A 13,043-nucleotide genomic window follows, 5' to 3' on the forward strand; every position below is an offset into this window, starting at 1 on the left:
GTGTTCTAGTGCATGAATCGCAAAAGGTTAGTATGCGGGTACAGCAAATAATTAGGAAAGCTAATAGAACGTTATCATTTATTGCGAGGGGAATTGAGTACAAAAGTAGGGTGGTTATGCTTCAGCTGTACAGGGCATTGGTCAGACCAGACTGGAATACTGTGTACTAGTATTGGTCTCCTTATTTAAGGAAGGATGTAAATGCGTTGGAAGCAGTTCAGAGATGATTTACTAGACTAAACCTTGAATGGGCAGGTTGTCTTATGAGGAAAGGTTGGACAGGTGAGGCTTGTATCCGCAGGAGCTTAGTAAGAGGAGATTTGATTGAAACATATAAGATTCTGAGGGTTCTTGACAGGGTGGATGTGGAAAGGATGTTTCCTCTTGTGGGAGAATCTAGAACCAGGGGTCACTGTTTAAAAATAAGGGGTCACCCACTTAAGACAGAGATGAGGAGAATTTTTTTCTCTCAGACGATAGTGAGTCTTTGGAATTCTCTTCCTCAAAAGGCGGTGGAAGCAGAATCTTTGAATATTTTTAAGGCAGAGGTTGAAAGATTCTTGATAAGCAAGGGGGTGAAAGGTTGTTGGCGATAGGCGGGAATGTGGAGTTGAGGTTACAATCAGATCAGCCATGATCTTATTGAATGGCAGAGCAGGTTCGAGGGGCCGAGTAGCCTACTCCTGCTCCTAGTTCATATGTTCGTATTTTGACCCAGCAACAATGAAGGAATGGCAATATAGTCCAGGTCAGGGTGGTGTGTGACCTGGAGGAGAACTTGGAGGTAATGGTGGTTCCCAAATGTCTGCTGCCCTTGTCATTCTAGGTGGCATAGATCACGGGTTGAAGCGCATACTCTATTCTTGGTTTGAATGCTGCATCAGAGAGAAGTAATGGATTCTGATCCCTGGGTCAGAAGAAAGTAGGTTTGAGCCCTGCACCATGGTTTCAGTACATAACTAAGGCTGATACTCCAGTCCTTTCCAGGGAGTGCTTATTTTTCATAGGAGACAGACTTTGAATAAGGAGTTTCATCTGCCTGTTCTAAGAAATAGGAGCAGGAGTAGGCCACTCAGCCCTTCAAGCCTCCCCCGCCATTCAATAAGATCATGGCTGATCTGTCCCAGGCCTCAACTCCTCTTTCGGGCCTGCTCCACCTAACCCTCGACTCCCCAAATAAAAGTCCCAGGGGACTCAGCAAAGAGTTACAAGATCACTCAGCATCCTGTCAGTACCAACATTAACTATTTCAATGGCAGGCGTCCCATCAACCGGCCATAACTTCAGCTCATTCAAAACTCTGCTTCCCGCAATCTATTCTGCGACATACCCTGCTCAGCCATCCCATGTTTTTTGCAGACCTACACTGGGAGTGCTGGAAGCCAATTTAAAATTCTCATCCAATCCCACCTCTGTAACCTCCTCCAATTATACAACCACCACCATCCCCCCACCCACCCAAACTCTTCAATCTTCTGACTCTGGCCTTGTGCACACACGCTCCTGCAACACCCTCCCCAACCCTCATGTCATCATTAGCTATCATGGCTTAGGCCCCAAATCTCAAATTCTCTCTCTCAACCCCTCCACCTTTCCTCCTCTAAGACCGACTTCATTGACCATTTTAGGTACCCTTCATAACAATTCTTTTTTCATTTTGGTTTATATTTTTGTCTGTTACATCTATTAAGTACCTAGGACAATCTTCTACTTTAAAAGGCGCTATAGTTGTTGCTGCTGCTGTTATGAAAGTGATTCTGTTCTGTTAAAATAATTTTTAAAAAGGAATTTATTGTTAAGCTAAATAAATGTTTTTTTAAGAGGACAGTGAGGGCTGGATTGGCAACAGTGCTGCTGTCTGTCACATGGCTCGGGCTAGGCTTACAACAGAAGCCCTGGCAACAGGGGCAGAAAAGTCACAAGCGCTCCTTTGATTGGACAAGCCCAGTAGCAACGGAGAACATCTTGGTGGACAGAAAACTATCAAGCTGTTTGGTTGTTAGTCAGTGTGGGTGTTTTACCTTCTGGAGGAAGAGACCAGATTCTTGCTGAATGTTTTTTAAAAGTCAAGTGCCGCTGAAGTGTCAAAAAAGGACAGAAGGAGGAGAGAATTCCAAGAAAGACGACTATAAATTGCATTTTCTAGCAATTCCCTACAAGACTGTGAAGTTCACTGTGAATTTGTCTTGTTTCCTATATTTCAAGAAGGCCTGCTAAATTACCTTTTCAACACCGCCTGAACAGAACTAATTTGCGAAAGATTCTAAAATTTCTGTCTACGTGTACTCGGGAGGTTAGACTGGGAGTTCGGCGCAGTGTGTCTCATCTGCTATTTTTCAGGGGCGGGCAAGTGATCTGCCCGAGTGTGTTTTTTGTCTGTAATAGAGCTCTGATCGAAAAATCCTTTTTTTACTTTTTCAGTTAACCGGTATCTATATACATATATATGTGTGTGTGTGTGTGTGTGTGTGTGTGTGAGTGTGTGAGTGTGTGAGTGTGTGAGTGTGTGAGTGTGTGAGTGTGAGTGTGTGTGTGAGAGTGTGTGTGAGTGAGTGTGAGTGTGAGTGTGAGTGTGTGTGTGTGAAGGGACTAAGATAAAGGGGACTTTTTAAAATTTAATGTTGGATTTTTAAAAAATTGATCTGTGATATTGTTTTACTTCATTACTAATTAGACTTGTTTTATAATAAACTGTTCACTTTGTTGTTCAGTAAAGAAACTTGGCTATTGTGCTCTATTCTGGGGAAAATAGCGCATCCAGCTGACTGTGTTAGTAAGTGGTAAAATTTAAAGAATATGTTGTGGTCTGTGGAGAAGTGGGACTAAATTAACAGTGCACCCCTCCTGCCTCAGTCATAACCGATGTGCAATTGCACATACCCTCATATCAGCCCAATATCAGTCTACTCTTTTTGTCCATGCTCTCTCTCCTCCCTCAGTTATTAGGCCTCTGCCTTTTGTTACACTCTCTTCCCCACTACCGTACTGTGGCACCCTCCTCCCCACTTGAAAAGTCTACAAACCTCTTCTCCTCAACTGTGTTTTCACCAATGGACGAAACTTGCTCCCTAGGTGTCTCTTTTTATCCAACACACCCATGAGGTCCAATCAAAATCCAAATTGTGGTTGCATGAGGGACAATGACTATGTACAAGGACACCCAGATCTTTTTATGCCGCAGCATTCTGCGGTCTCTCTCCATGTAAGTAATTATTTTCTATACTAATCCAAATTCAGAGTGCACTCCTGAATTTAGATATGTACAGATAGTAAAAAGGAATTAATGATCTTAAAGAAATAAACGGGGACCTGGTAGCTCAGTTGGCTAGATGGCTTGCGTGTGGTTCAGAACGACGTCACCAGCGTGGGTTCAATTCCCGTCCCAGTCTGAGGAAGCCAACAGGAAACACTTTCCCCAGTCATGCTCATCTCTCCTGGTGGAGAAAAGAGCAGAGGACCTGCCCTTGGGCAGACCACCAGCACAGCAAGGCACAGAAACAAACATAACAGCAGAGGATGGACATGTCATGGATCAGAGAATCGTACACAATCATAGATCTCTCACATTATATACAGCTGCATTATTAGTAAGGGTTGTTTTAACACCTATTAAAAAATAAAACAGAAGGGGAAATTCAGCAAACAATGAAAGGTAGGAATTAGTGTTAGGGACAGTAAAGCAATTTTCAAATATAAATCATCAGCTCAAGATAAACAGGTAGATAGAGATTAAGTAAAATAGAACCTGCTAGAAACCACAATGTTATCATCGCAGGGATTTCAAAACCCTAGCTGTCAAGTGGCCAAGCAAATGACAATTGAGGAAGGTGGTTAAATACAAACAACTTCACAGATCAATTATTTAATACAATATGCAGAGTACTAAGACAGGTAATGCAGTAGATTTAGTATGCATCAGCCCGCCAGAATTGACTCGGAACCTCAAGTTGATGGAATGTTTCTCTTGCAACAATTACAGTTCAGGGCAAAATGCAGTTGTGCAAGCTTTTTGAACAGCCTTTTGGAATTACAAGAAAAGCTCGAGGAGGAACTAGTCAGATAGCAAGTCAAATACTAAGATTTTTTTTAAGATTGTTTCTGAAAAGTTGGGAAAATGAGCATGTCCTATAAAACGTTACAGGTAGGAAAAAAGCACTGTTCCAGAACATACGACAGGGGTGAAGGAAGTCAAGGCCATTATACAATACAAATAATTGTCACAGGCCCAATAGGCCTCACATTTAGATAGTGGTATATTCATCTATTGAGCTGTTGCAGAGCATCACTATAACATTGTACTCTTAGTGCAAGAATATCATTTTTACACGCAGAAGTCAGTGATTAGATACAGGTTAAACACTTCATCTACGAGATCACCAGAAACTCACTTGTTAATGTTGCTTCCTTCCTTTAATCGATCTCCAGCAGCTCCAGACTTGGCTGCCCTCTCACTGCCTGCCAGGTCCACAAGGCTCAGCTTACTCACCTTTTCACCTGAAGTCTACATAAAAAGAAAATATTGCAATTAATTCATATCTAGTTTCATAATTTCAAAAATTCTCCATCCACTCACAATCATTTCTTTTCCCTCCTCAGCATTATCTCATTGCTTTTATTCTCTGCCCCAGATATAAAACCAAGGATTTAATTTACCTTTATGTCCTATCTACTTTTCACTTTTAATGGCCTTCATCTGTACATCAAGGTCCTTCTGTTTCTCGAATTCATTTAAGATCTTATTTTTCCTCGTTCTTCCAAAATGTGCAACTTCACATTTTAACACATTGAATTGTAACAGCCACCTATCTACCCATTGTGTAAGCATATACATCTCCTCCTACTCTTTTTCACAATCTTCATCACAACTTGTCATGCCCCCTTAATGTGGTTTCAGCAAATTTCAACATTGTTCCTTCAATTCCTAAATCCAGATTATTGATGTACATAGCAGAGTGGACCAAACACTAACCTCTGTTACATCACTCATCAGATAGTCGCAGTCCAAAAATCTTGCTTACCTCATCTAACCATCTCTATCCATGTGGCCACATTGGCATTGATACATTATGTGCAGCTTTGGTCCCCTTACCTTAGGAAGGATATTATTGCCATAGAGGGAGTGCCACAAAGGTTTACCAGACTTGTTCCCGGGATGGTGCGACCGTCCTGTGGGGCGGCACAGTGGCGCAGTGGTTAGCACCGCAGCCTCACAGCTCCAGCGACCCGGGTTCAAGTCTGGGTACTGCCTGTGTGGAGTTTGCAAGTTCTCCCTGTGTCTGCGTGGGTTTCCTCCGAGTGCTCCGGTTTCCTCCCACAAGCCAAAGACTTGCAGGTTAATAGGTAAATTGGCCATTATAAATTGCCCCTAGTATAGGTAGGTGGTAGGGGAATATAGGAACAGGTGAGGATGTGGTAGGAATATGGGATTAGTGTAGGATTAGTATAAATGGGTGGTTAATGGTCGGCACAGACTCGGTGGGCCGAAGGGCCTGTTTCAGTGCTGTATCTCTAAATCTAAAAAAATCTAAGAGAGATTGGGGAAACTGGGCCTGTATTCTCTGGAGTTTCTATGAGAGATGATCACATTGAAACCTACAAAATACTTAAAGAGACAGACAGGGTAGATGTAGGTAAGATCCTGGTTGGGGAGTCAGGGGACACAATTTCAAAATAAGGGGGAAGCCAATTAGGACTGAGATGTGGATAAATTTACTCAGAGTTGTGAAGCTTTGGAATTCTCTATCCCAGAGGGCTGTTGAAGCTCAGACATTTACTATGTTTAAAGCAGAGATTGACAGATTTCTAAATACCAATGACATAAAGGGATATGGGGATAGTGTGGGAAAAAGGCATTGAAGTGGATGATCAGCCATGATTGTACTGAATGGTGGAATAGGCTCAATGGGCTGAATGGCCTACTCCTGCTCCTAGGTTCTGATGTTGACCTAACTCTATGCTCATCAAATGCTTTGGAAACTTCAAATAAACCACATCCACTGCATTTCTTCTTCTACCCTCCATTATATAAGTTTGATCAAGGACAACCTGCCTTATAGAAATAGATACAAAAACAAGAAATGCTGGAATCACTCAGCAGGTCTGGCAGCATCTGTGGAAAGAGAAGCAGAGTTAACGTTTCGGGTCGGTGACCCTTCTTCGGAACTTCGGTTCCGAAGAAGGGTCACTGACCCGAAACGTTAACTCTGCTTCTCTTTCCACAGATGCTGCCAGACCTGCTGAGTGATTCCAGCATTTCTTGTTTTTGTTTCAGATTTCCAGCATCCGCAGTATTTTGCTTTTATTATAGAAATAGATCCTTACTGCCCTGATCATCCCCCTTTTCAGCAAGTGCTAGTAATTTCAGCCCTTGACTTCAAAGTTCTCATCCTGACTTTCAATTCCCGCATGGCACCATTCCATCTTATTTTAACTGTACTTTCTCACAAGCACCCTCTGCTCCTCTAATAATGGGTTATTGCTTTCCCCATCCCACCACTGGCCACTCATTGAACCACTATGCACTGGAGAACTTGCTGCCTAGTTCACACAGCCTCACCATCCTCCCGGTTTTCAGAAGCCACCTTTTCCACATAATCTTCATTTCCCTTTTTGCTTTCTACTCAGTATCCACTGTTTGTAACCCCTTGATGTGAAGCACTCAGACAATCTCCTGCACATGAGGAGCACCACAGAAATTCAAATAGCTATCACTGCCCATGCCCTCACCCCAGACTGGAGATCATATAGTGTGTGTGTAAGAATAATGTTGAATACTGCATGGGAACGGCTGCTCTCCTCATTCATGTTGGTTGCAGCGACCGTTCGAGACTTATTCCCTTCCGACATCAAAGATTCAATGTCCTGTTGAACAAGACAAATTAAAGTTCATCATCTGTTTATAAAAAATATTTTCCTCCCCTACAGAACATTTTTTCCTATTCTGTTTGGATTCCTTGCTACCTTTACCTTGACACAATCACAAGTGAAATCAGGCATTTTAATTCCTAATTGTCTTTTGACAGCACCCGACAATCAGGCTCTTAGAAATGTATGTGAGCAGTACAGGATGACCTGCCCTGTAAGTATTCCCAGAGTATAACCATTTTCTTCTAAGACGATGGGGTGGAGAACGGGGGAAGCATTTTGAGTGGAGTACTGTATATAGCACATTACCTACATAAGGTGCACTTTTAAGAATTCCTGTCATTTTATGCTGGAAGTGCCTCTCTGGCTCACGCCTGTTCTGAGTAGACTGGGGAATGCTCTGCTGGTACCAGCAAGTCAAGTGCTGCCTTAATTTCCTTCTATACTTGGCAAAATTTCAGCTATTTTAATGCATTACATTTGAACATACGTCTTGCTAGGGCGTGTGCAGGTGACAGCTGTAACAGTTTGAGTCTGTTGCCCTTCATGAAGTCAACTGGCTGGAGTGAAGAAAGTAAGTAATCGCTTCATCCAGCGGTGGTGTCAAGTGAATGCTTCCCTGCTCTGCACTTTGAATCCTACTAAAGTGAATGAGCCTATATTAGAAGGAACGACTATATTTCCAAGTCAGAAAATTGTGCGACTTGGGAGAGAAACTTGGAGGCTCCCACAACATTGCAATTCTTCTTCTATTTGGCGGTAAGGGTCATAGGACAGCACTTAGTGTAAAGTAACCCGAGTTTTAAAAAAAGTCACCCAGAAAAAAATGATGAAAATGAAAGGTTCTACAAGTTTCAAATGTCAAAAATCTTCAACGTGTTATATAATTGAAGCAAAATTTATGTTGTTCCCCTGATAAATAGAATATTCACAAATTTTAAAAACTGTTCAGCCAATTCCCTCAACCAAAATAACAGTAAATAACACCTCAAGCAATACATTAGAGTACGTGGAAAATGTTGGCAATAAAATTCAATGGCATAAATTTGAGATTTTAAGCCCTAGATTTTAACAGAGGCACCTTAGCAGTTTTGAGTAAGGAAGTAAATTTCCCTAGGTAGCTACTTCAACTGTTACCACAAACCAAAAAGCTGGTTAGATCAACCACCTCAAACTTCACTTCTGCTATATTTTAAGAGTTTGCTGCCCTCAAAATTCCATTTTATGCAGTTTGATTAATTAGTTTCCTTACCTTATAACTTGCCACAGCCAGTTTGGACAACCCATCCACGTATGGACCTAGAACCTTGTGTTCTCTCACCTTCAAAGTGTGTCGACTCCTAAAAAACAAGTGTGCAAAAAAGTGAAACAAATCAAAAGAAACTCAGTTTGTACAAGTATTGAACTTGTACCTCGTGTTATATCCGAACGGTGCTAACAGACCCCAAAACAGCAACACATGCTATATTCAGACTGAAACCGCTGCACTTCTAGCAGTTGGTGATGTACAAAATCGTAACACTACTGCTTTGCAAAGTTGAAACACAATGAAGCACTGCCCTAATGTTCAACTTCAATTAAGAAAAAGTCAGACCAACTAAAGACCATTCAGTTGATCAAAGTTCTCTCAAGGTTTTCTGATTTTTCCTCTGAATTCAACCTCTTAAAGCTTCTCTGTACCATTTCCAATGCACACTTCTAGTTGCATGGTGGTCAAAATATAATATTGAAATGGTGTGGCTGACCAATGTATTGTGATATATTCTGTAGATATGTTCTAGTATGTACATACTTTCGTATTCATTGCTTCACCACATTTTTTCAACGCATGTGTCATATCTTGATGCAGATAGAAATGGGAGAAAAACGATCATTAAGCCCATCATTTTACCCCATCCAGCAGACAGGATAACCTTACCTACTATTCATCCTCTCACACCCATCCCTAACAAGTTTCTTCTAATCTCCAGGGATATTTGCTGCCCTCAAGATATAGCTCGTTTAAATTGCACACTCCAGTCAGCATTAAACAGAGAAGTCTTAAGCAGTGATCCAATGCAGCAGCCCCCAAGGAAGCAGCTCCTCTGCTTGGCAATGAGAATCTATAGAAAGACAGGATAAAAGTGGCACCTGAGCATATGCAACAGAGTAATGCCTAACATAGGCTGGAGAAGGCTGCATGGGTCAGGGTGCAGGCTGAAAAGAAAACCCAAATTAGAAGATAGTGGAAGCGGACTTAGTTGGCTTAAGAGTATGAAGTGAGATTTGTAAACGTTTCTGGTGCTTCTCCAATCGTCATAGTGCTATAGAAATATAATGAACCCTATTAACTGAATATAGGTTTCATATTTTTTGCATTCTTTGATAAAGCAAGTGCTTTCATAATATTCGCTTTCTCCACCCATGCCCCATCTCCCCCACGGTCTCTGTACACTTCAGAGTAATCAAACACAGAACTGGTCCCAAGGCCTCCACAATACTCTTCCGTACAGAGCAGCCTAGGGAGGTGCTGCAATGATTTTGTCTCCCACTCTTTGTCTCTTCCTATGAGTGCATTCATATTACATAGGAAAATGAACTGCCTGCATTGCCATCTTTTTCAATCAGTGCATTATCACTTTTATGAAGTTTTTTAAACATTTATTAATAAAATCATGGGAAAAAGTGATAAAATGTCATATAGGCATATCCAGATTTTAAAAATCCCTTCAATATATTCAATTGGAATATAAATGAACAAGCAGCAAACTTTTATTAGTGATTAGAGGTAACAGTTTATTTTTAAAAGCTGAAGAAATCATGACGGAATATGATTGCAATCCTCATTTGAAATGTCAAAGAATAACACCAAGTAAAGCTTCATCCACTCAGGAGAAAAAATAAAAAATTTATGTGTAACCCATCCCTAGAGCACAGAAGCATGGTTAAGAACATAGCGAAAATATAAAGTGTGATTAAAAGTTAGAGCAATAGGGAACGATAGACATATGGTATATCTAAACAACTGCTCACATTCCTTAGACATATCTATTTTTGTGGGATGAAATATGGGTAAGGAAGTCAGTGCAGATTATCACATCTTGTGTTAATGCATTCTCTACAAAATTACTTCCACTTCTGGATTTATGCAGGTTTACTTTTCGTCAATATTTTCCCCCACTTACCCTTTTGGATCAAGGAGGTCCCGGACCTTCTCATTGTAGATCTCCATGTACGACACTTCAACCGTGAAGCTTTGTTCCTCATTGGCCTCTTGCAATGCTCGTTCAAACAGCTTGCTGCACAGTCGGGGGATCAAACCCGGCTTGTCTTTTGAACCCATCATTGTGTACGATTTCCCTGAGCCTAACCATTCAGCAGGTAGTTAATAAGGTCCACAACACAGCAGCATGAATTCAGTCTCACTTTTCTGAATACCATAGAGAATTAGATGAGTGTGAAATGAACACAGTTACTACACAAACAGATGTGCCTTTTTATTTTAATCAGTTCAAGTACCATCTATTTAACAGAAGTAACAACAGATAAAGAGACGTATATTAGAAGCCTGCAAAGATCCCTGCAAAATTATACTTGCATCTATTCAAAAGGTTTGACTGCAAGAAATTTAGCTAGAAGTACATGTGAAAGCTAAGGTGTGCTGGTAATTATTTGTGAAATATGTTTTATAAATTGGCTTCATTTAAAGAAATACAATACTGAGGCATCTTACCCGTCTGTCCGTAGGCAAATATACAAGCATTGTATCCTTGGAAGGCATTTTGTAGCAGACTTTCACCAAGGCACTTGAACACTACGTCTTGACCTGAGAAAGAACAGAAGGGAAAAAAAAGAAGAAAATAATAGTTACATAAGAATGAAGAAATAAAAATCCACATTTAATGAGGGAAACACATTGTGGGACAGGAATGGAAATCTTAAGTAAGCATGTCTGACAAATCAATTGGAAATAAAATCTGTACTTTACATCTCCTAACAGGAGTTGTGCTTTCCTCTGGAATCCAATTATGGTAATCCTGGAAATAGGAATAAATGTTCTCATACCCCGGCTCCATGGAATGCCTTTCAGCAGCCATTATCCCAAATTCCAGAGTTTCTTCAGCAGCTATTTGATAGATATCTACTTTCAGTGTGATGAAAGGAGACACACTTGGCAGACTGTATCAAGCCAGTTGCCCTAATATCCAAGACACATATGTTTATTGCCAAGTATCAGCAATACTCATCACCAAATGCTTAATTCAAATCCTCATGTTACAAAGTTTGGCTAAATCATGTACTCTCTATAATTCTGACTCACCTTCCAAGGTGCTCAGTGACAGGTCAGTATGAGTTGTAGCTCTCCCTTCCTGCAATCAGTAACACTTTGAGTATAGCTATTCTAATGACATTGTTAGTCCACTTTCAAAATTTAAATGATTAAAGTGGTTCAAAGTCAAATAGTTCAGGAAGATCTTGGGTTTAATCCCTGCTCCATGCTGATCTCAGCCAGAGACAATATGGGGAAGATGGGTGCAGTACTTAATACAACTAGCCTCAATCCAGAGTCCAGGGGGTAGACATTGAATTTATTAGAAATGGTGCAAGGTAAAACACCCCCTTTTTCCTGGCTCTGTGTTTACTTAAAAGGTGGTCATCTCGAACATCAGAAAGGTCACCAATCAGAAATGTTAACTCTGTTTCCCTCTGCAAAGATGCAGCCTGACCCAGAGTCCTTCCAGCATTTTCAGCTTTGATGTTATCAGGCTAGTTTCCTACACCCAATAGTTATCCAGTGACTACCACTGCTGAATTCACAGATGTGGATGTTGGAGGTTACCATGCTTAGGCTCAGCTGTAATGCCACCCTCACCACTCACTGTCCAGGTACACATACAAAGAATGACCATTTAGGTGGAGTACCAGAGGACTGCCAGCATCTTCCAAACTGTACAGCAGTACAAGTCAGTGCCTTTAAAACAGTAGTGGAAAAATTAGATCAGTATTTTTGAATGAGAGAACAAACTAGACACCAAAATATTTCACACTGGCAATTTTAGCTAGAATTTGTCCGCTTAAGAGCCAAAAAAGTGACCTCGGTATATAATACAGCTTGCTCAGTGGCTTGACATAACAGAACAGGTAACCTGCATCAAAGAACAAAAACAGTACACAATCCTACCACATTAAAAATAATATTCCATCATCTCAGTTTAATGTATGCAGATGCCTGTGCACCTATACTGTAAGTAACAGTAGCAGAGATTGTTAATTATGAATAATTGCAAAATGGATGAAAAGTCACAGTGCAAGGCTAGAACATAACACAGAGTACAATACTCTAACATTTTACCTTTCTGTGCCACAAACTTGTAAATTGTTAAATGAATACAGCAAGTTCCTGACCTCAACCAGCTTAACGGAAGAAGGATAAGGAGGAAGAGAGAGCCAAACTGACACAATCCTGAGGGCAAGTCAACTCTTATTCTGACTCCACACCTCCCAGCACTGGCTCAAAGTCCTCTGTGCTCACTGGTCCACCTTCTGAAATGGTGTGGCGGGCAGAGCGACCCAAACAAAGGGCAGGGGTGAAAGGACATCATAAAAATAGAATTTTAGTACCACAAACAAAAGTTACGTCACTGAGACATTATGATGAGACTCTCAACCTTACACTTGTAGAATGGATTTTTTCAAAGCAACATACCTGCAAACTTCTCTTTAACAGACTCATCCATTGACCAGAAACAGTGATCGTACGCAAACACCTATATATGAAAAGGGCAAGAACTCACCGTCAGTATATGTTCCTTTCTAAGAGCAATGTGAAGCAAAAATATGTAGACATTTGTAAAATGAAATTAGAAATGATGCATACAGGTCTTTGGGCGGCACAGTGGCGCAGTGGTTAGCACCGCAGCCTCACAGCTTCTGCGACCCGGGTTCAATTCCGTGTACTGCCTGTGCGGAGTTTGCAAGTTCTCCCTGTGACCACGTGGGTTTCCACCGGGTGCTCCGGTTTCCTCCCACAGCCAAAGACTTGCAGGTTGATAGGTAAATTGGCCATTGTAAATTGCCTTTAGTGTAGGTAGGTGATAGGAGAATGGTGGGGATGTGGTAGGGAATATGGGGTTAATGTAGGATTAGTATAAATGGGTGGTTGTTGGTTGGCACAGACTCGGTGGGTCGAAGGGCCTGTT

General features: G+C 41.2%; 1 protein-coding gene across 4 annotated transcripts in view; it reads right to left on the reverse strand.

Moving 5' to 3' along the window:
• Positions 1 to 13,043, reverse strand: part of LOC137376612 (kinesin-like protein KIF13B) — a 172,208-nt gene that overhangs the window by 85,802 nt on the left and 73,363 nt on the right. For 3 of the 4 annotated variants that reach the window (XM_068045496.1, XM_068045495.1, XM_068045498.1), the window contains exons 4-9: positions 12,551 to 12,611; positions 10,577 to 10,669; positions 10,029 to 10,209; positions 8,117 to 8,204; positions 6,727 to 6,861; positions 4,389 to 4,501 (exon numbers count right to left, since the gene is read on the reverse strand). In XM_068045496.1, coding sequence (XP_067901597.1) covers positions 4,389 to 4,501; positions 6,727 to 6,861; positions 8,117 to 8,204; positions 10,029 to 10,209; positions 10,577 to 10,669; positions 12,551 to 12,611 — 671 coding nt within the window. Of the gene's footprint in view, positions 1 to 3,309; positions 3,596 to 4,388; positions 4,502 to 6,726; positions 6,862 to 8,116; positions 8,205 to 10,028; positions 10,210 to 10,576; positions 10,670 to 12,550; positions 12,612 to 13,043 lie in introns of those variants that run through there. The other variant, XM_068045497.1, reaches the window with a different exon arrangement.

This window comes from Heterodontus francisci, chromosome 13, assembly GCF_036365525.1.
Source record: "Heterodontus francisci isolate sHetFra1 chromosome 13, sHetFra1.hap1, whole genome shotgun sequence".
Classification (NCBI taxonomy): Eukaryota; Metazoa; Chordata; class Chondrichthyes; order Heterodontiformes; family Heterodontidae; genus Heterodontus; species Heterodontus francisci.